Consider the following 22,545-nt stretch of genomic DNA (forward strand, 5'->3'; position numbering starts at 1 on the left):
CATTTCATCCTACCTGTGAGAATAAGAGCACATACATATTGGCACTTGTATAGTTTTCTTTTTAACTGGGTTTGACTTGCTACCCTAAAACCAGGTCTTCCATATTTCCCATCACCACCTGAGCCTCGGACAGCGTAACTGATCACAATTCGTACTGAAGCACTTCAGAATAAACCCAGATTTTCTCTGGGGAGATGATCACCTGCCACATGCCAATTTGAAATTTCCAGCTCTCTTGAACAGGAAATTCAACTGCTTTCTCTGAGAATTTATTCTGTACTCTGGTATAACAATCTGTTGCATTCCAGATTGTCTCACTAGATCACCTAGGAGCTGGTCTGCACAGAGCATGGGCATTGTGCCCCATGATGGGAACTATAAATGCTGCTCTAATGAATTAAAATCTTGCGTGGGTTAGGCTGTAGGGTGGCGCACAATGATTTGTGATTAGCTCACAACCCACTGTTTGGCTCTCTTTATGGAAGGGGAATTGCAGTCCCAATTTCTCAAACCGGTTACTAAATCTTGCTAACAAAATAAATTCATTGTCGGTGTAGAAAAAGCTGACAAATTTCAAATTGAGCACAAAACCGTGCACTTCGTGAAAGTACTGCGAGTCGCCATGTTCTCGCGAAGCCCCGGTCTCACCACAGACGAGAGCGAGAGTTTGCGAGAATTGCGACGTGAGGCGGCCCTTCCTGCTCACTAGTCACTGTAATGAATGACGTACTGTGATGGAACGGGCGAATAAGTAGAGGTTGTGCAGCAGACATTTCACAGCAGAAATGTTCCCAACGTGATCTGCATGCAGAGTTAACAAGTAAGTTCCTTTTATCAGCAAAACCATCTTGAAATTAAGAGCAATCTTTCTACTGGATTAAAAGGGATGTATTCACAATCCTGCTTGTTTACAACGATTAATGTCACCGGGATCTCAGAACAAGGAGCTGCACATAAATGGAATACAATCTATTTTGGGCTGTAAATTGGTTTTACAAGTTACTGTGCTCATTTGACTTTTATTGTGGTTTGAAATGCACTCATCAATGCTGATTCTTTCTAACCCCGGAAAACCCCACTTTTTCAGCAAACAGTGGGGGAGCGGGCGGGGGCGGTCAGAAGCTATTGGTCATTCATGAAATCGCCGACTCAAGTGCAAGGTCACAGTTTGCATGCAGGCGCAGGACACGAGGTGCGATCAGGTGAAGGAAAAAAAAATGGGCTAAATTTGGAAGCGCCTTACCCTCGTCTGTTAGTTTTCTGGAAACGCGGAGAGCACTGTTGCACTGTTCGCTGGCAGGGTGGGAATTCATCCATCCATTTTCTGACCACTTCATTCAAGTCAGGAGCCTATCGCAGCAAGCGGTGGGCGCAAGGCAGGGCACACCATGGATGGGACGCCAGTCCATCGCAGGGCCCCACACCAGGGCTGATTGTCCCAGAAGTGTTGCGCTTGTCCTGCAGCTCCACAGCAGGGTGTGGCTGTGCCCGCCCTCGCTGTTCTCCTCGGGGGGGTCCGTTCAGCAGGCGGCAGCCACACCTTCGCTGTGGCCTGATCGCCGTGGAGACAGTGACGCGGAGCACCCGGCATAATAGTGAGCTCTTCCTCTGGAGCAGCTGCTCTGAGGGTATTCAAACCCTGTCCGCCCTCTCCTCGGGGATCGTCCTCCAGGCGAAGATGGGGAGAACAGGGAGCACAAACTCCACGCAGAGAGCACCCCAGATTCAGAATCGAGCCCAGGCTGGCAGCACCTTGAGGCTGCAATGCTAACCACTGTGCCGCCAGCAATCACTACCTGCTAGACGGGCTCTGCAATTGTTTAATAAACACACTATACCTGGGAAACAGAAAACATCCTCAGAGCTTGTTTCTCTGTGTCCCTCTGCCCTTTGGACTGCTGGTATGCAGTAATGAATCACTCACACGATGAACACAAACAGTTGTTTAGTTTGGATGTATTTTATTTACAAACAAGAATAAAAAAAATCATGAACACAGGGGCGACTGAAACAAACATCCTGGTAGTGTTTTTTGCTATTGGATTACTTAATTTCCTGTCCACATTAAGCACCGTTTCTGTTCCTCCATCAAAGACCATGAAACCTGCGCCCCATTTGGGTGCATTTCTAATGGTACCCGAGATTTGTGCAGGGACTGACTGTTTGAACTTGGATTATGGTGATCATGGATTACGGCGATTATGGATTATGGTGTTAGCTGGACAAATAGCAATTATTTGCCCACAACCCGGTTCAGTGTGTCACTGCGAACAGGGGTGTGTTGTGTTTGATCGGATGTCAAAATTCATAATTATGTTCATCATAAACCCTGGAATTTCTTTCAAGTTTAAAAAAAAACAACATTGAATATAGTGCATTGTCGTTGTTGTTTGAGGCAGTTCCGGCTCATTTTATGTTTTTAAAACTATAAATGCTGGTCTAAGGTTGTCAAAATGCACGTGGTCACTGTGCTGTGTGAAAAAAAAACTCCCGCCCAGTCTCAGCTTCCAGGACAGCCCTGGTCCTCAGACACATGTGCTCTCAAACACCGATGGGACATTATGTCAATGTGAAAAATATACAGACGAGAAGAGGAACTCCTGACCTCTGCAGGTCAGATCTCAGATCAGCAGATTCTGCAGCAAAGGATCTTAATAATAATTCCTTATACTTCTTTAGCACCTTTCTGGACACTCCACTCAAAGCTCTCTACAGGTAATGGGGATCCCCTCCACCCCCACCAGTGTGCAGCCCTTCGCCACTGGTCCTTGTCAAACCATCACGGTGGATACAGCCACCCAAGAGCTGTGGCGCGCCGACTCCGCCACAGAGGGGTACCGAAGAGCTAAGCCCTTGCGGCCGACAGCAACAGGGCCCGAGGAATTACTGAAGTTCTTGCGTGAAGATTCGGCCAGCGCGCACGTTGACAAAGTCCGGGTTCAAGTGCAAAGACTCCAGGGGGGCGGCTCCCGTTACTGCTGGCTGTTGATGTTCCTGGCGGCTCTGAGGGCCGACTTCATGGCGGTCTCGATCCAGGCGTGCGGGGTGGCGGTGTGCTCTCCGGCGAAGTGCACCCTCCTCTCGCTCTGGAACAGCAGGGAGGCGAAGTCCGTCTGCTGGTAGGGGGTGAAGATGGCGAACGCCCCCAGGCTGTAGGGGTCCGAGGCCCACTTCTTCACCTTCCCGCCGGTGCAGAGGGGCCGGATGAAGTCGCCGTGGATTTCCGCCAAGTCGCCGAGGGCCATGGCCAGCAGGTCCTTCTCGCTCATCCCCTCGAAGCGCGCCGCCTCGTCCGAGCAGGTGTAGGACGCCAGGATCGCGCCGCCCGAGGTGCCGTTGAAGCCGTGGCTGGGGTAGTAGATGAACCGAGAGGGGAGGTCCGTGATGGTCTTCCCTCCCCGGATGTGGTCGTCCTCCCAGAACCTCTTGCTGAAGGCCAGGATGACCTTGGTGGAGCCGGAGTAGTGCACCTGGCGCAGGGCTGCCATCTTCGGGGCCGACAGCGGCGGCTGGAAGTCCACGAACAGGGTGGCCTTGGCCGTGGCGGTCATCAGGACGTAGTCGGCGGTGATGTTCGTCTGGACCGCGGGGTTCCTCCTGTCCTCGAAGAAGACCGTCACGCCGCGCCGGTTCTGCCGGACGCGCGTCACCTTGGACTGCAGGAGGATGGTGCAGTTGAGGACTCGGTAGAAGGCGTTCGGCAGGTGGTCAAAGCCGCCGCTGATCTCGGAATACCTAGAACACGAGGGAGAGGAGACCAGATCTCAGCCGCGGTCAAGAAGGACAGTGCGTTCAGCTGCTCATCGGATCTCGGTACACCTCTGTTTGGAGAAAGACACTGACAGGCAGAGAGTAGGCGTTTAAGTGTGATAGCATCGCTGCTTCTGCGAAGTCGGTGTGGAAAGCTGCAACAGGCCAGTCCTGGAAGCTACCCACAAGCTTCTGTTAGCAGAGCTCACGTTTGATCGATTAGCAAGCCCAGATCACACCCTGCTTGATGCAGCTAAAATTCAAGATCTGAATTAAAATTTAAAAAGAGATCACAGCAGGCCCGCAGGCGTCCAGCACGTCGCACCGGTCGCTCTGCCGGCGAGATCGCGGCAGGCCCGCGGGCGTCCAGCACGTCGCACCGGTCGCTCTGCCGGCGAGATCGTGGCAGGCCCGCGGGCGTCCAGCACGTCGCACCGGTCGCTCTGCCGGCGAGATCGCGGCAGGCCCGCGGGCGTCCAGCACGTCGCGCCGGTCGCTCTGCCGGTGAACCCCCCCCCCCATCCCTCATCCCTCCACTGTTGTGATGGCAGGGGGACGCACGTGCTGTTGTCGTTAATGTCGGCCTGTATCCTCAGCGTCTCGATCAGCGCCATGTAGAAGAAGCTCTCCACATTCAGAATGTCCCCAATCATCTGCAGTGCTCCCTGACTCAGGTTTCCCTCCCGCTCCAGATATTCCTGCAGGAAACGAGGAGAGTTCAATCAGCCCTGTTTACTACCCCGGTTATCCATTGCAGAAAAACCCAGAGGAAGCAGCCTATAATAATAATAATAATAAACTTTATTTTATATAGCGCCTTTAAAGGTGGCTTCTCAAAGCGCTTTACAGGATGACAATAACAATAAATAAGAAGACTACAACAATAAATAAGAAGATTTCACAAGATAGGAGACAATTATAATTACAACAATACAACAATAATAATAGAGGAGACCGTGGAAGGTGGTATTAAGAAGAGCAGAGGGGTGAAGAATGGAACCAGTTAAGTAAAGGCTTTTCTGAAGAAGAAGGTTTTGAGTCTGGATTTGAAGGAGTTTAGAGAAGGTGACTCTCTAATATCCTTGGGCAAAGAGTTCCAGAGCTTGGGGGCACAGCAGGAGAAGGCCCTGTCGCCCATACAATGTAGACGGGCTTGGGGGACAGTAAGGAGGGCAGAATTTGAAGAGCGGAGAATTTGAAGAATTTGAACCTATCTCTGGTTCATAATCACAGAACCTTATTTACTTGCTTCATGCATTCCTGGTCGCTGGAAGTAGCACAGAAAACAAAGCAGGAACCTGCATTAAAAACTGCGAGCAAGAAAATAAAGATAGGATTTCACGTGAAGCGTGGTGTAAAATCTGCGAATTTCAATGGAGAGGTACTAATTCCCATTTATGGAGAGAGAGTTTTGCTGGAAAAAATATTATTAGATTCTTTATTACTCTGTAGCAGAAGGCACATCATATTGGGGAAAATTCTAAATGTTGGAGACAGTGTGGAACCCAGGAAGATAATCTTTGGCGTATGTTCTGGGAGTGTCCTAAAATAAGGCCTTTCTGGATGGATTTACTGTACATGGGGCGTTGGAAAACATAGTGAAAGAAATGTACCCTTTATATTCGAGGTTCTATATTTTGGCAAGTTGGATTAAGTACATTAAGCCTCTGAGGTCTGAATTTGCAGAGATACAGAATACCTGAAACTAGAATTAAGAATGTATATCAACATAATTTTCCCCTCTTCATAAGTCATAAAACATGTATATATCTTCCATATTGTGAATGTATATAGTCCTGTTTAGAAGTCAAATAATTGTAAAATATTAAGAGAACAGATAAGAGTAGACTAAATTTTCCTGTGTGATGTACAGTGGTAGATTTGTATTATAAAAGGATTGATGTGTAATGTCATCTGTATTTAAAATTGTGTTGTCTGTTTCTCTAAAATATATATCTTTTTTTTTAAAGAACTGTGAGCAGCTCTGAATACCAACCCTTGCCCAATCCTGGCAAGAGTTTGGAAAATATAAGAAAGCAAAACAGAATAGTTTCCAGAATGCCTCAGTCACGGCAGGAGTGAGAGTCTACGACTTTCATACACGACACTGCTGCTGCTGAACTGAATCAGCTCTTACTTTCACAGAATAGGCGTCGTACTTCTCCATAATCTTCTTACAGTCATAGTGGCTCTTCTTCAAGTCATCCCTGATCTGCAACAACAACAAAAAGAGAGTTTGCAGGCGAAGATAACAGCCCGCGTCAAAGCGATGATTAAGAAAAGCAGTGAGGATGTGAGACGTAAGTCTGATACAATACGATGAGCATTAAGTTAAGTGTGCAAAGGAACAAGTAATAGGTTTATTCCAGGCTGAAAAGAGAAGAAAGAAAACACAACGTTTCGGCTGTGGAGCCTTCTTCCTGAACTACTTAAGTTAAGTCTGTTGTGCACTAATCGTAATCAGCATTAATAAGCAATAAGATTGTGCACTAATCATAATCAGCATTAATAAGCAATAAGATTGTGCACTAATCGTAATCGGTATTAATAAGTAATAAGATTGGGCACTAATCGTAATCAGTATTAATAAGTAATAAGATTGTGCACTAATTGTAATCAGTATTAATAAGTAATAAGATTGTGCACTAATCGTAATCGGTATTAATAAGTAATAAGATTGGGAACTAATCGTAATCGGCATTAATAAGTACTAAGATTGTGCACTAATCGTAATCGGCATTAATAAGCAATAAGATTGTGCACTAATCGTAATCGGCATTAATAGGTAATACGATTGTGCACTAATCGTAATCAGTATTAATAAGTAATAAGATTGTGCACTAATCGTAATCGGCATTAATAAGCAATAAGATTGTGCACTAATCGTAATCGGTATTAATAAGTAATAAGATTGTGCACTAATTGTAATCGGCATTAATAGGTAATACGATTGGGCACTAATCGTAATCGGCATGAATAGGTAATACGATTGTGCACTAATCGTAATTGGTATTAATAAGTACTAAGATTCGTGCATTAAGTTAATGCTCTAATCGATGAAGTAACAGATGAGCCGGTAGGTTCCGGCCTGGTCTCCTGCGAGGGCTGGATGAATCCCGTTTATTACCCAGGGGAAGAACGGGGTGCCCCTCGGTGCTGACCCCCCCCCCCTCACCTTCCAGAGGGCCATGTCGAACAGCTGGGCGGCGCTCCTGCCCCTCTCCCGCGCACTCACGGGGTACCTCAGCACATCGGGGTCGTTCTCCACTGTGTACGTCTTGCTCTTCACCCCGTTGACATAGTAGTAGGTGTTGATGTCGTCCTGGAAGAACTTGTTGACTTGCACGCCCAGTTTCTCAATTATCGCCAGGAGAATCCTGCCGGAAGACGGAGATCTCTGCAGCTTAGCTGCCATTCTCAATGTTTTGAAGAACAATGTCTTCTGAATTATTTGACGTTGAATCACTGTTGTGCTCTCGTGGCTATCTGCTCATTTCTGACTTTATAAAAAGCTAGCTCCTGCTGCTTTAAAGAACCACACGATCAGAACTGGCACCAGAATCCTACAGGCGTGGCAGAACCTGAGGATGAAATAAAGTTCTATTTTCCATTTTCAGCTCCTGCACAGATTATACTGCTGACGCAGAAACATACATTTTAGTACTGTGGAGTAAAACACTCTAGGACTTCTGCCCTGCCCAGCTCAGTGGTCTCTGGTCAGTATTCTGACCTCTAACCTGCTCAGGACAGTGGCCTCTGTCCCGGTCAGTATTCTGACCTCTAACCTGCTCAGGACAGTGGCCTCTGTCCTGGTCAGTATTCTGACCTCTAACCTGCTCAGGACAGTGGCCTCTGTCCCGGTCAGTATTCTGACCTCTAACCTGGTCAGGACAGTGACCTCTGTCCTGGTCAGTATTCTGACCTCTAACCTGGTCAGGACAGTGACCTCTGCCCTGGACAGTACAGTGATGTGGGGCCCTACCTGTGAAAGCTGGGTATCCTCATGGCCCCCAGTTCAGCATACCACCCACTCTTGTCCCTGTACGTCTCCACTCTGCCCCCGATGCGGTTGCTTGCTTCGATTATTGTCACCTGTTGGCGGCAGACAAAGGGTTAATACCCAGGCAGCGGTGCTAGACGAGCTTTGAGCAAGGGCGATGGATCAGGAAGGACAGAGCCATGGCTCCGTGTGTGCATGCTGAGGTCACTAGTACGCGCTCTACCCGCCTTGAACAAACTCCAGTATGTCCAAAATTCGGCAGCTAGAATCCTGCCCAGGTCTTGTGCAAGTGATCACATTACTCCTGTCCTGGAGTCCCTGCACTGGCTTCCTATCAGGTTTTGTGTCGACTTCAAAATCCTCCCCTCCTCGCAGCCTTCGCTCTTCTAACTCTGGTCTCCTGTCTGTCCCCCAAGCCAGTCTACACTCTGTGGGTGACAGGGCCTTCTCCTGCTGCACCCCAAAGCTCTGGAACTCTCTCCCTAAGGATTTCAGAGTCACCTTCTCTAAACTCCTTCAAATCCAGACTCAAAACCTTCTTCTTTAGAAGAGCCTTTACTGAACTGGTTCTGTTTATACCCCTCTGCTCCTACTGTATTCGGTACCTCCAACTACTGTCTCCTTTCACTGTGTATTTTTACCGTGCATGTATTGTGCATTTTTTATTGTTATTGTTGTCGTTCTGCAAAGCGCTTTGAGAAGCCGCCTTTTAATAAATAAAATAAAGTTTTTTTATTATTACACACGACTCCTATATACATGGCTATCCGGTCGTCAGAGACTCACGCCCACGCCGAAGGGTGGCGGCCACCTCACCTTGTGTCCTGCGTCTTCCAGAAACTTGGCGGCGGTCAGTCCGGCCATGCCTGCGCCGACGACGGCGATGTGGCGCGGGGTGCGTGCCCGGGGCAGCCCCCTGTGGACGATGTCCAGCAGCTCCTCGTAGTCGCTGTCCTGCAGGCACTTGACGAGCGGGTCGCCATCGTTGTGCTGGAGCGCGCCAGTCAGGGCCGCGCAGGCGGCTAGCAGCCCTGCGGACACGAGGACACACGGAGCAGGCGGTCACCGCACGTCCAGTCCAGGAACTGGACAAAGAGCTCATGTTCCTCCGTCAGGAAGCAGGGGCCACAGGAAAGGAGTGAAGGCTCGCTCTGGGGTAATGCGAGTAGTGGAGTACCCCAGGGATCTGTACTAGGACCACTACTCTTCCTAATTTACATCACTGATCTGGACTCCAGAACAGCTTGGAAACCAGTCCGTTCTGCAGATGACAGCAAGTTCAGATCAGTGAGCAAACACTCTAGGAGCAGCACGTGAAATTCAGCAGCAAGGCGTGGGTCACATCCCCTGCTGGGCAAACTCCCGGCAGATGATGTCTGAATGTAGACCCGGGTGAGCCATTGCACGCAGGTCATAAAAATGGAAATTCTAAATCCAAAATGGGAAAGGCTGAGCTAGGAGAGGCTACTTATGAAAACGACTTGACGTCGACCTGTCGTTTCTTCGAGAAAACGTGGGGAATCAACTAAAAAGAAATAAAAGGCCAGGATATATATTGCAGTTAAAGGGGTGGTATTTAAATCAAGGGAGGTTATGTCAAAATTGTGTAGTAAGTCTAGTAAAGTCTCATCCGGAGTACAAATTTTATTGTATGATAGAAAATATCTCACTCTGTCCCGGTCAGTATTCTGACCTCTAACCTGCTCAGGACAGTGGCCTCTGTCCCGGTCGGTATTCTGACCTCTAACCTGCTCAGGACAGTGGCCTCTGTCCCGGTCGGTATTCTGACCTCTAACCTGCTCAGGACAGTGGCCTCTGTCCCGGTCGGTATTCTGACCTCTAACCCGCTCAGGACAGTGGCCTCTGTCCCGGTCGGTATTCTGACCTCTAACCTGCTCAGGACAGTGGCCTCTGTCCCGGTCGGTATTCTGACCTCTAACCCGCTCAGGACAGTGGCCTCTGTCCCGGTCGGTATTCTGACCTCTAACCCGCTCAGGACAGTGGCCTCTGTCCCGGTCGGTATTCTGACCTCTAACCCGCTCAGGACAGTGGCCTCTGTCCCGGTCGGTATTCTGACCTCTAACCCGCTCAGGACAGTGGCCTCTGTCCCGGTCGGTATTCTGACCTCTAACCCGCTCAGGACAGTGGCCTCTGTCCCGGTCGGTATTCTGACCTCTAACCCGCTCAGGACAGTGGCCTCTGTCCCGGTCGGTATTCTGACCTCTAACCCGCTCAGGACAGTGGCCTCTGTCCCGGTCGGTATTCTGACCTCTAACCCGCTCAGGACAGTGGCCTCTGTCCCGGTCGGTATTCTGACCTCTAACCCGCTCAGGACAGTGGCCTCTGTCCCGGTCGGTATTCTGACCTCTAACCCGCTCAGGACAGTGGCCTCTGTCCCGGTCGGTATTCTGACCTCTAACCCGCTCAGGACAGTGGCCTCTGTCCTGGTCGGTATTCTGACCTCTAACCTGCTCAGGACAGTGGCCTCTGTCCTGCTCTATACAGCGCTGCTCTGGAACGAGTCCAGAGAAGAGGAAGCAGATCGATTCCAGGGTTTAAGGAATCCCCGACTCATTATGGGCTGAAAGAACTGACCCTCTTGAGTCTCGAACGGAGATCGAAGGGGTAGACAGAGGGCTCACAACACTGCCAGTCAGCCCAGCGGACGTCTTCTGAATGAACAGCGAAACAGAAACCAGGGGACACAGGCGGAAGCGCGTTTAAAAGCGAGAACGGGAGGAACAAGCAAGCTACACCCAGCTGTGCGGCTGAAGCGGGTTTCCTTCGGGAAAGGACTGGAGGAGACCCTGGGATCAACTAGCCTCTACCAGCCAGACGGGCTACACGGGCCGAACGCCCCCCCACACACATAGACACACTCTCTTAATGAAAGGCACAAATGACACTCTCAAAGGAAAACAAAGACAGAAGGGGAAAGACACAAGAGAGCGTCTTCTACATCGTCGGACGTCGTCGGTTCCCCTTCTCTCAAACAGGAAAAGGGCTCCGTTCGCCTCCGAACAGCAGGTTAAGGGTCCGCTGCTTTGTAAAAACTAAAATCACAAACCCGAATCTGTTCCACCGCGTGATTAATATTTTCCTTCTTTTAAACGGAACGGTTTCGGGGATTGGGTACATAAACGGCATCCGCCTTAACTAGAAAAAAACTATTTCAAACAGTCCCCGGAGAACACGGACCGTTTGAAGCTCTTTACCCACGCCGTGAAATGACGTAGGAAAGTGCTTTAAAAAGGCGAAGTATATTATTCAAACTTAAAAAAAACAACCCTCAATCTGATTTGAAACGCGATCGGCCTCTGATTATTATAAATAGAATCTGATTACATACATCCCCCGTGCCACAAAGAGCCAGTTCGGAGAAACCCTATCTTGTTAATTGAATTAAACGCACAAACCCGGTAACTAGTGATTTTCGTCAGAGAAATTCTGACGGGCCTCTATCTCTTTTCTTTGACAGCTCGTCAAACCCGACAACGTACAGTAGGTATTCTGGTTCACACGCACGGGCATCAATAAAAAAAAAAATCCCCAGTCCTTTCCTGGAGTAACACAGACCTGTCTGAGACATCTTACAAGCCTGGTTCCAATTAAAGGATTGTCTCAGCCTGTCGAGTTACTAACACTGGCTACCGCTTTTAAAAAGTTGTTCTTCTATATATATATATAAAAAAAAGCATTCGGCCGCCTGAGCGGGAAACAGCTCGACGGGCTCCCGGCGCACCTGAGCGCACCTGGCTCCGGGCGCTCCTGCTGCCACCCCCCCCCCCACCACCACCACCACCACCACCATGAGCTGAGACCTGTTGGCCAGCAGGGGCTCGCTGTCCACCCCGGCCAGTCACCGGTCAGTCACCGGGCGGTTTGGCCGTAAAAAGCCGCTGTGTGGCTTCCAGAGCAAAACAATTACCCGTCATTTTGTTTTCCCACGTAAAAAACTCCCGAGAGTTCAGCCCTGATTGTATCGATGAATCAAGTATTAGCCCGAATACACCCGCCCAACGGCTGCTCAATGTCCGTAGAGGCGCCGGGTTAGACGTCTTAGACTTAGTTGCGCTGCTTTAGAAACGGTGCATCTACAGCCAGGAGGACTGGAACGCAGCATGGAAAAAAGAACATTTATCAAAACGTCATTAAAGTTTATATTAAAGTGTTTTTTTTTTTAGTTTATAGTTCAATGCAATTGGCCGGTGCTGTCTGAGATCAGAGTGACTCAAACGGAAAGACGGATTTTTATCACAGATTCACGTGGATTCATTCCGGCATTCTTAACGTTACAAATATTTTCAGACAAAAGTCTTCTACGACAACCCCCTTCATACAAACGTCATTCAGCCCCACTTCACTTAGTCCAGTATCCGAAACAGGAAGATAGAGGCGATATCTACGGATCAAGACATCTTTCACTCACAGATCGTTCTGCTCCCGAGCATCTCCTCCCAGCTCTTGAGACGGTTGTGGTACTGCGCGTCTCAGAAGCTGATCATTTATAGCCTGGAGAGGGTGGAAAGGAAACCGAAAGTTACGACAGCCATCTCGAAACCAAGGCTGGTGTAGCAGACAAGCAAGTGGAATTTTATAAAAGGGATTGGTTTAGGGCTTCTAGTAAGACCACGGTATTCCCCCAAACCTGCACCGCGCTGCGTGGATAGTGTAATCGGATCGTCACGGGATTCATCACACGGAAGAGAGGCTCGAGTTCTTTGTGCTGGAGAAATGTTCCCACTTGGGCTTTCCGAAAGAAATAGGATGTACTGTAGGAGAAAAACAAGTCAAAGAACAAAGGAAAGACAACGTTTCGGGTGTGGAGCCTTCTAGGCTAGAAGAGAACCGTCGTACAGTACGTGCTTGCGTGTTTATCTATGAGTCTATAGTATACGTCTTGTTTGCAAGCCTAGCATTTATTACACGTTGTAAAGTACTATAAATCATGTGCACTACTTTAATAGCCCCTGTAGATCACACAACACATTTTCAAGTACTCAATGGTGAATGGCTCAGTATTTTCTTCTTGTATAAACAATAATAATAATAATTGCTTGCACTTATATAGCGCTTTTCTGGACACTCCACTCAGAGCTCTTTACAGGTCATGGGGAATCCCACTGTCACCACCAATGTGCAGCCCCACCTGGACAAATCACTCATTTGTCTTCGGTTTCTCCATATTCAAGCTCCAAGAGGAAATTGGCGTTTTAATCTGAAAGGCGTCTGAATGACAAGTTTGTAAGAGGAGAACGGCTGAGCTCGCTCCTACCCTGCACATAGCGCACGTAACCACAGCACAGCGCCTGAGTCCACAGCTGGAGGGGAGAGAACCTCCCTCCTGGCGTTCACGTGAAGGTGACTCACCGGCCAGAAAAAAAACAAAAGGACGAGGAAAATCCCCAGATCCTCTTTTCGGCTTTTTGGAAGTCCCATCCAGGCTGCTGCCATTCCTCACTGTACACAAGCTAGGCAAGAACAAGCAGCACCTTTCCCCCCCCCCCCCCCCTGCAAAAACCCCCAAACTATTGGCAGGAACAGATTGGGCGCCTTGTAACACCCCACCGAATTCCACTGTGGGCAACACGTCCGTCAGCGCGGTCCTGGGAGAGCAAAAATCGACTTCCAAAGTTTCACAAACCAGAAAAAGACCGCGTCACGTCGCTTGGTGGGTCGGTATGGTCAAGCCTGAGAACGCAGAGCTCCTTTGCTTGAGACGGTCCTTCGGGGCCAGCGCCGAACAGCTTCGTCATCTCGGGGTCACGGCCTGAGCAACAAAGGGGGCTTTTAAAAACGGAGTGATTTTAAAACCCGCTGCGTGACATAAAAAAAAAAAAAGAACACTTCAGATGCTCGGCCGTCGTCGGATTTCTAGCGTCTATTTGCAGACTTATCAGAAACAAAGGGAAAAAAATAAACACTGACAACAGTTGAGTTACATTATAATTTTATTGATTTCAGTTGTTCTTCTATTTAAAAACAAGGTCCTATGCCAAACAAAAAACAGCAGTGTCCTTCATTCCCAGGAAACTCACCATCCTAAACCTTCACTCACTTTCAGCTCTAAATTCAAGGAGTAAAAGTGTCAGGAGCACACTCAACAGTTTACAGAAGGGATACTGCTTTTAACGCGAAAGCTGCACACAGGAATAGCATTCCTAGCAGACACACGCATTTCCTTGAAACTGCCACCCAAGTCCACCCACTCCATTTCACCCGCCTGGACGCTGCTGTCCTGGCCTCACGTCGAGCAGAATCACAGGCCCGAGAGAACCACAGGCCCGACAGGAAGGGCAATTCCAGAGTTTCCGAGAAGGTGGATCAGAACCCAGGAATGGGCTGCCTGACTGGTCCGGCAGCTCTCACGAGTTACATACCCCCTCAGGCCCTGCCATCTTAAAAGCACGCAGGTGTCGAGCCTAAGAATGGGACACCCTGCCTAAAAAAACATTTATCAGTATTCTCCTATCGCAAAAGAAGTCATTCTGCGTCTTTGTCGCCACGAATTCCAAACATACCTGTACTTCCTTTCCTACACGTAAGACAAACAGAATGAGCCCTTTTCCAAGCACAGCATTCCTATGCGAGAATCAGAGCAATGCTGTCCTGCATTAACACGACAGGTTTCATCACCTACATGTTTTCAAATATGAAGGGGGAAGCTGATGAAGTTGAAGCACTAAATCATCACTTAGAAAAAAAAAAAATTCATGCATTAGCAAATTAACACTAAAAATTATGACGCTAGCTAGAGCTAGCTAACTTGTACCATCACGTTTGTAAACAATGCTTATATACCCTTGCCTTCCACGTCCATTGAAATCTGAACAAAAAAACACGGAAAAGCGCCGAATATAGATTGAACAATGCACACGTCTTAAAAAGAAAAATCTCAAAACATTATAGGTCACCGTAAAATCAGTGCACAGATCAGTCACGCTTGACATAAATAAAAACGCGCTTTCACATTTCTATTTATTCTTTAAAATGAAATCCAAGAAAAACCGCTCTGCTCTTTGGAAGTGCAGCAGAAGCCCCAGGAACGGTACACTGGTCTCAGATCGTTCCCTATTTCCCCAGGGACATAGGGAGAGGTGACCCGGGGAAGACGGGCAGTGACAGCAGGCGTCCATCGTGATCTGAGAGGTACCGAAACCTGCCGTTGGACTGTCCCGATCCGCGACCCTCCGCGGGGGGCGGGGGAAGGGGCCGAAATCCCATCCGTTCTCAAAGCCCGAACCAATCCCCAACGTCCGCAAGTCTTTACAGAATCCCGATTCCCCCACCAGGTCTGAAGCGACGTCTTCGCAGCCATGGCGTGAACGCAACGAGACGGTTTTAACACTTTCTCGTTCAGTCGGACGTTTTCATTTACTCATCTCCCGAAGGGCCGTTCTCCCCTCCGAATGACCGCCAGACGCTGCACTAAAAACACACGGTCCAGTAAACGAAACGTTGCACAGAGAGTTACCTTTAGAAAATGAATGAATGTGCTGCTCAGTAATTAAAAGACACGGATTGTTGCGAGAAAGTGAGACGGAGGGTTCAGTACATGTTCGTTGTGTGCTGAACAGAAACTTTTTAGGATTGATAATTTCAATACGGGGCCTTTGGGAGGTTAAAAACAGTTGCGCCGGATATAAACCACGTTATTTCCCAAGTCTGGTGAAATTCCCGACGTGACACCCTACGTCCGGTTGAACCCCCGGTATGGCGAGACCCGGGGAGAGGTTGAAAGGGGGTACCTGAAGGGGTTTTTAGTTGAACCCGGACCCCAAGACTTGTGGTATGGAGAGATCTCAGCTCCAGAGCTGAACTACTGTAGCTAAAGCAAATCCTCGGTGTGAATTCTTGTTGAGCTCGAGGAATTTATGCAAAGTGCATTGCAGACACACAGACACACACAGACACACAGACACACAGACACACAGACACACAGACACACAGACACACAGACACACAGACACACAGACACACAGCCTTGCGGAGGCGCTAAGCGCTGTGGCAGTGCATGTGCTTGCGCAGGCCCCAGCCCTGGGTGAACTTCTTCCCGCAGACGGTGCAGACGAAAGGGGTGACCCCCGTGTGCAGGCGCATGTGGATCTGCAGCCCCCCGCACTCCTTGAAGTCCTTGCCGCACTCGTTGCAGTGGTAGGGCTTGATGCCCGTGTGGATGCGCTGGTGGACCTTCAGGGAGTTGACGTGCCCGAAGCGCCGCCCGCACTCGCTGCAGCTGTAGGGGGTCTCCCCCGTGTGCACCTGCGCGTGCGTGCGCAGCGCCCCCCGGGCCATGAAGGTCTTCCCGCACTCGCCGCACTGGAAGGGCCGCTCGCCGGTGTGCAGGCGCTGGTGCACGATCAGGCTGCCCCGGCGTGTGAAGCTCTTGCCGCACTGGGTGCACAGGAAGGCCTTCTGCTCCTGGCGGGTGCACTTGTGCACCTTGAGGAAGTGCTGCAGGGCGAAGGACTTGCCGCAGTGCCTGCAGGTGTAGTTCTTCGCCTCGTGCTGGGCCATGTGGGCCCGCAGGTCGGCCGCGACGCCGAACGCGCTCCCGCACTCCAGGCAGCTGAAGGTGCCCTGGGACCTGTGCATGCGCTGGTGGGTGCGCAGGTGGGACAGCTGCTTGAAGCGCTTGCGGCAGCGCCGACACTCGAAGGGGGTCTCCTCGGAGTGGGCCTGCCGGTGGCAGGTGAGGTACTGCTTCCGGGCGAAGCTCTTCCCGCAGACCTCGCAGCTGAAGCTGGCCGGGGGGGGCCCGGGCCCGGCCTGGCCGCCGGCCGCGGGCGGCGGCGGCGGGGCGGGGGGGGGGGAGGAGGAGGACGCGGCCCCGGCGGCCGCCGGCGGGGAGGCAGCCGGACGCGCGGCAGCCTCGCGGCTCTCGGGCCTCTGCTCCTGCCTCCCCCTCCTGTCGCCGCTCGGACCGCCCGCGGGCGCCCCCCCGCCGCCGCCGGCGCGCGGGCCGCCCCCCTTCTTCCTCGCCGCCGCCGCTGTCGCTGTCGCTGCCGGGAGAAACAAGCCAAGATTTACCTCCGAAGCCCCTAGACCAAGACGCGACCGGATCATTTCGCCTGTGTGGTTATCCCCTGGTGGGATGTTTCAGATGCGCGTGCAATGCAGTGCCATTGACCGGAGGGACTACACCTGTGTGGGGCTGGAATTTGACTCGCTAGTTGAAAACACGCCTCGTTTGAAACTCTATCAAGCCAATAGCTGAGCAGTCAGGAATAGCTACCCACGAAACTAAGCCATCTCACTCGTCTAGTGCGTTACCAGTGCCTTACTGGTATGGCCAGCAGCCATGTCACCCTGCAGCTCCCAGCTGGCAGCCCCACTGGAGCTCAGCAGGTGTGAGCCTGGCCAGTACCTGGATGGGAGACTCCTGGGAAAGCTGAGGCTGCTGCTGGAAGAGGTGTTAGTGGGGCCAGCAGGGGGCGCTCACCCTGTGTGGGTCCTAATGCCCCAGTATAGTGACGGGGACACTACACTGTAAAAAGGCGCCGTCCTTCGGATGAGACGTAAAACTGAGGTCCTGACTCTCTGTGGTCATTAAAAATCCCAGGGCGTTTCTCGAAAAGAGTAGGGGTGTTACCCCAGTGTCCTGGCCATGATTGGCCCTTACCAATCATGGCCTCCTAATAACCCCCCTCTCTGAACTGGCTTCATCACTCTGCTCTCCTCCCCACTGAGAGCTGGTGTGTGGGGAGAGGACTGGAGCATCATCCAGGTGGGGCTGCACACTGGTGGGGGTGGAGGGGATCCCCATTACCTGTAAAGCGCTTTGAGTGGAGTGTCCAGAAAAGCGCTATATAAGTGTAAGCAATTATTATTATTATTATTATTGGCCAGCCTTCCGCACATAGAAAACCCGGCGAGTGTCGGATTCCCAGCAGGGAGCTCCGCGGACTTACAGCTTCTCCTCGCGTTCTGTCTTGGTTGCTTCCTCTCCTGCCTCTTCCTCCGCCGCCTGCCCTTCGCCGCCGTCCCACGGCGGGAGGCCTCCGGCGCGTCCTGCTGCTGCTCGCCCGGGGCGCCCCCTCCCTGCTCCTGCAGGTCCCCAGCCTCCGCCGTCCCCTCCTGCGCCTGGCCTTCAGGCGGGAGACCTCCGTCCGGCTGTCCAGGCGGCTCCTGCGCCGCGGTCCCATCCTGCCCGCCTGCGCCGCCTGGGGGCGGGTGCCGCGCCCCCCCCGCGGGCCTGCCGTCGCCCTTCTCCTGCCCGGGCCCCGCGGGCTCCTCCTCTTTGACCTGCACAGCGCCCGCCTGCTGGGGGAGCACCCTGACGAAGCTGACCGAATGGAGCTCGGTGATGTCCACGTCCAGGCTCTCCAGCTTGAGCCCGTCTTGCCCGGCTCCGTCCGGACCCTGCAGGAAGAGCGTCACGGCCAGCTCCGGATCCTCCTGCTTGACGCGGGCCGGATCGGAATCGGCGCGCGCCCCCTTAGCCTGGCGACAGCCTTCTCCCGGCAGCGCAGGCTCCGGGCGAACAGCCGTGTGGTCGGCCGCACCCCTCGACGAGGACGCCCCAGGGGGGTCCTGCAGCGCCGGCGAGATCGCCACCTGGGCACGGTCGTGAAGATGATCAGGCCTCGCCTTTTCTGCGCCTGGGGTACAGCGAGAAAGGCAGAAAGTCACCATTCAGTCTCATTCACGTGCGCATAGCACTCGAGCCGCACTGCCCTCCTACACCCTGCCCCCCACGTCCGACACGAGAGCTCAGCGTCAGCATCGTACTTTTCAATAGGACAAGCAATAGGTTTTATTCCGTGCTGGCAAGAGAAGAGAGAAAACACAACGTTTCGGCTGTGGAGCCTTCTTCAAGTGTGAGACAGACAGGGCAGGCAGCGAAGATTAAACAGCACAGAAGAACAGAAGCTGGGAGAGGGGGGGGAGGCCACTCAGGAAGCGCGAAGTGGAGAGGTTCCTTTGCAGACTACGCATGCCGATGCAGCTCCCCACCTGAACTACTTCTACCTACTTCTGCTGCGACCCACTGTCCCTTCCTCTAAATCTTTTTCTAGATCTCTTCGTCGTTCCTCCTCCTCCTCCTCCTCCCTGGGCCACTTGCCCCCCCTCTCTCACTAAACCAGCATTCCGTCTCTTCACTCCGATCTGCCCAAACACCAGGCTCTCTCACCACCTCCCACTCCTTCACAGATCCCGTCGTTATAATATCATTCCTAAAGGATTTCGCCTAAAATTCAACACCCCTCTCCCCTTTGCACTCCCTGAGCGGCCTCTCTGCCTCTCTTCAATCTTCGCTGCCTGCCCTGTCTCTCTCGCGCCTGAAGAAGGCTCCACAGCCGAAACGTTGCGTTTTCTCTCTTCAGCCTGGAATAAACCTCTTACTTGTTCCTTTGCAGCCTACGCCTGCTGACGCAGCCCCCCCACCTGAACTGCATCATTTCCTGTAGCCTTGCATTGCAATACCTTCCCGTCCCCAGAAAAGATGAAACACGAGAGACTCACAAGATCCAGCCTCGCAGAACAGGAAGGGCAACAAAAATAGGGGAGCCTGCTTGACTCGGCGTTCTCACTCAGCAGGGCAGCAGGTCAACGGATCTACAGCTTCTTGAAGGAGCCCAGATTCAGAGCCCCAGCCACCTGCTTGGGAGACCTGCTTGATCCCCGTAGCATTGCTCGACGAAGGGTTCCCTATTCTCAGTCCTACACGAATTTCCCTCTGAGCTCCTGAATCGGATCCCATATCCTCGTTTCACTACCGAGTGCAAAAGTCCCCTGGGATGACCTTCAGCACGCTCCTCGTGCACTGCCTCTGGTCCAGACCAGGTTCCTTTAACCTGCCAGTGCACAACAGCCCCTCCCAGTAAACTTACTCGCTCTGCTCTGAGCTCTGTGCGAGAGAGAATTTCCCTTCCCTGGTATGGAGACCAAACCGAGCTCTTAAGAGAGACCTTACAGAAGCACTGGAAACCCCAGGCACAGCGCAGAATTAAATACCTAAAGCTTCCTTATGCCACAGGAGAGCACATTTATTTTGCTCTCTCTCGAATGCCTTGTCCCGAGAAAGCCAGAAATCGGTTCAAAGGCAGACAGCTGGGGAGCCCAAAACTGCTATACGTGTGGATATGCAATAAATAGAAACTGACTGATCTGGCATTAAAATCCGGCCATCGCAGGGGCTTAAATGCCTTTCAACGAGCGAACCGTCAAGAACGTGCTTGACAGTCAAGAAGCTTGTGCTTTAGATACAAAGCCGGAACGTCTGTAAACAGAATCCGAGCAAGTGACAGATTCCATTAAAAGAAGCAGCACTGACAGGAAGTTTTTCTTCCCCTTTTTCGGTGGGATTACGTCAAGGGGATCTTTTATAGCATGCGCCAGAGGGGTGGGGGGGGGGGGTAACCTGGCACGCGTGCCCCTTCAAGCTGGCGGGACGCTGGTGACATCACACCAAGCTCCACCGCGTGAGGCAAACCAGATACAGCCTGGGCTACCGCTAGAGGCGAGACAACCCGGCACCAGCTTAGTGTCAGAAGAGCCGCACCCGGCGGGAATCTCCAGACCACGCCGACCCCCGACAGCTGGAGATCTCGCCTTGGGAAACGGGGACATCACGCCCGAGCCACCCAGCCATTAATACAGCAGGTGCAGTATCGCTCTAACACAGCAGGGGGCTGTACAGCCTGCAAAGGAACAAGTAAAGGTTTATTCCCTGCTGAAGAAGGCTCCACAGCCGAAACGTTGTCTCTTTTCACCATGGAATAAACCTCTCCTTGTTCCTTTTCAGCATCTTTCACACTGAAACGTCAAAGTAGAAAGCCTTTGACTGATCTCCTTATTGCCTTTGACAAGACTCGTTTTAAAAAGACACTTTTCCAAAAAAAAAGACCATGTCCCCTTTCTCTCTCCTTCTTTAAAGAAACTGTATATATAAAAAAAAACAGAAGAATGCCCTCCTTAATCCTAGGGCACCAGGATTATCTTTTATCTATTATTCCGACTGCATCGGTTTCAACCCAGCAGGACACGAACACCAAACTCCTCACCCTCCACCACGGCGTCCATCCTCTCCAGGCCGCAGATGCAGGAGGTGTCGCTGCTCACGCTGTCGCTCAGGCGGAAGAACAGCTCTTCGTGGTCGCGGGCCACCTCCTCGGGCACCAGGACCAGCGGGCACTGGAACTTCTTGTGGATTTCCTGCATCGGGTCTCCCGTGGGCCGGCCGGCCGCGCCGCGGGGAGAGGCCCCGGGGCCCCTCCGCAGGGCCGCCCCCTCGAGGGCCTTGAGCCGGCCGGCCGAGGCGTCCAGCTGCTCCCGCAGCTGCTCGATCTCACGCTCTCGCTCGGACAGCCGGCGGCGCACCAGGCGGGAGATGTCGGCCACCAGGGCGTCGACGGCGGACCTCAAGGCGCGCTGCACGGCCAGGGCCAGCTCGTCCTCCAGGGTCGCCTCGGGGCCCCCGGTGTCCATCTTCGGGTCGAAGGGTCAGCCCGTCCGGCTGCCGGGGGGGGGGGGGGGGCAGAAACGGCGCTTTCAGAGACGGACGGGCCCTTATCGCATGCTTACTAAAACAGAAAAGGCTGGAACTACCCGGGTCCGTTTAAGCTCACGTCCTAACTCGGCCTTTAATCGGTTTATTCCCGCGACTAAGACCGATTCCAGCCGAGCCGGGCGAGTTGCATACAGAGCCCTGGCACCGCAGCAGCCAGCTCATGTGTTACAGAGTAAAGACCGTCGGGTTTCCGGCGTGCAGACAAAAGCTCCGTCTCTCCCCCCAACCCACACGGCTGCCGAAGAGCTTCTCCGCACGCCAGGGAAACGAAAGCATTGCCAGCATGCTCGGCTGGCACGACTCGGTTAACCCTGAAACTTTAAAAAAAAAAAAACTCATGCGTGCTCGCAGGCTGCGTTATGAGCCCACGGTTCGCCGATGACCCTCCTGCTGAAATGCCAGAACAACGGTTTAACGCCACACACCCGCAGCTACGTAGGTCATCTTCCACCCAATACCCACCGGTTGCTTGACAGCCCGTTTTTAACCCAGAGTCCAAATATCGCAAACTCGGACCCACTCGCCGCCGTTACCTCCACCACAGGATAAAACTGGACATTTTTCCTCGCTGCCCCCAGCGCAACACGCTGGAGTTTCAAAGAAGAGGCTCACCGTCGCTCGTCATCTCTTCTACAGCGGCCCCTAGTGGAAGTGGAGGTCTTATTGCATGGTGATTTTTTTCAAAGCGACCAATGTTCTCCACTCCGATGCAGCCCCAGTATGCGGTACAGTGATACGGATACGATTATCTTCTAGCAAGGCACACACATGGTGACCAACCTCCTCTCTCTTACTACACCATTGTAGTAGTTGACCCGAGCTGTCCAGCCCCGATCCTGCAGGGCTGGTGAAGTGAGCTCAGATTTTCTCAGTCTAGCCTTTTAAAGAACGCTAAATACATTTTGGGGGCTGAAATTGCATTTTTTTTACCTTTATACGATAAAAGGTCAATTTCTCTTCTCTGGGTTTTGAAAGAGAGGACAGAGGCCCAAGCCAGAATGAGTAAACATGTCTTTTACTTACTACAGGCTAGTGAAAACTAATACCAGACAGGAAATGTTCAAATAATAACATTTAGCGTCTGGTTGTCTAAAAGAGAGGATACTACCCCCCTTTTTCCCTACGGAGTCTCCTAGCCCCGTGAAGTTGACCTCCCACAAACAGCACTAACGAATGCGGTGGGCTTCATCGTGTGTGCTGTTGAAAATAGCGTTTGTGCCGCTTTCATTCCCGAGATATAGCGCCTTAGTTTCCCGGGGGTGTGATGCCCCCCCTACAACGA

General features: G+C 51.8%; 2 protein-coding genes across 3 annotated transcripts; both read right to left on the reverse strand.

Annotated features, from left to right (window-relative positions):
* Nucleotides 1–1,947: 1,947 nt before the first annotated feature.
* On the reverse strand, nucleotides 1,948–12,473 carry il4i1 (interleukin 4 induced 1). The gene is made up of 8 exons (XM_088940181.1): nucleotides 12,399–12,473; nucleotides 12,180–12,262; nucleotides 8,567–8,781; nucleotides 7,733–7,842; nucleotides 6,926–7,127; nucleotides 5,888–5,962; nucleotides 4,312–4,448; nucleotides 1,948–3,735 (listed from the first exon to the last, which is right to left on the reverse strand). The coding sequence occupies exons 2-8, from the start codon at nucleotides 12,199–12,201 to the stop codon at nucleotides 2,973–2,975; spliced, it is 1,524 nt and encodes a 507-aa protein (XP_088796307.1). The 5' UTR covers nucleotides 12,202–12,262; nucleotides 12,399–12,473; the 3' UTR covers nucleotides 1,948–2,972.
* A 1,210-nt stretch (nucleotides 12,474–13,683) lies between these two features.
* Nucleotides 13,684–21,874, reverse strand: LOC148816671 (uncharacterized). Of its 2 annotated transcripts, none has more exons than XM_088940164.1 (4): nucleotides 21,797–21,874; nucleotides 20,758–21,209; nucleotides 17,662–18,351; nucleotides 13,684–16,752 (listed from the first exon to the last, which is right to left on the reverse strand). In XM_088940164.1, the coding sequence occupies exons 2-4, from the start codon at nucleotides 21,179–21,181 to the stop codon at nucleotides 15,746–15,748; spliced, it is 2,121 nt and encodes a 706-aa protein (XP_088796290.1). In that variant the 5' UTR covers nucleotides 21,182–21,209; nucleotides 21,797–21,874; the 3' UTR covers nucleotides 13,684–15,745. The 2 variants fall into 2 exon arrangements, with proteins under 2 accessions (XP_088796290.1, XP_088796289.1); XM_088940163.1 differs by having other exon boundaries at nucleotides 21,726–21,869.
* Nucleotides 21,875–22,545: the final 671 nt, after the last annotated feature.

Source organism: Atractosteus spatula, chromosome 22, assembly GCF_055471065.1.
Source record: "Atractosteus spatula isolate fAtrSpa1 chromosome 22, fAtrSpa1.hap1, whole genome shotgun sequence".
Classification (NCBI taxonomy): domain Eukaryota; kingdom Metazoa; phylum Chordata; class Actinopteri; order Semionotiformes; family Lepisosteidae; genus Atractosteus; species Atractosteus spatula.

What these genes read in the sequence shown, in the direction of transcription:
- LOC148816671 (XM_088940164.1), bottom strand. Translation starts at nt 21,181, where the DNA reads ATGGACACCGGGGGCCCCGAGGCGACCCTGGAGGACGAGCTGGCCCTG. An exon ending in GATGGACGCCGTGGTGGAGG is followed by an intron (nt 18,352 to 20,757) that starts GTGAGGAGTTTG and finishes GCTGTACCCCAG; the next exon opens with GCGCAGAAAAGGCGAGGCCT. An exon ending in ACAGAACGCGAGGAGAAGCT is followed by an intron (nt 16,753 to 17,661) that starts GTAAGTCCGCGG and finishes TTCTCCCGGCAG; the next exon opens with CGACAGCGACAGCGGCGGCG.
- il4i1 (XM_088940181.1), bottom strand. Translation starts at nt 12,201, where the DNA reads ATGCTCGGGAGCAGAACGATCT. An exon ending in GCTCGGGAGCAGAACGATCT is followed by an intron (nt 8,782 to 12,179) that starts GTGAGTGAAAGA and finishes TCGTGTCCGCAG; the next exon opens with GGCTGCTAGCCGCCTGCGCG. An exon ending in GACATTAACGACAACAGCAC is followed by an intron (nt 3,736 to 4,311) that starts GTGCGTCCCCCT and finishes CTCGTGTTCTAG; the next exon opens with GTATTCCGAGATCAGCGGCG.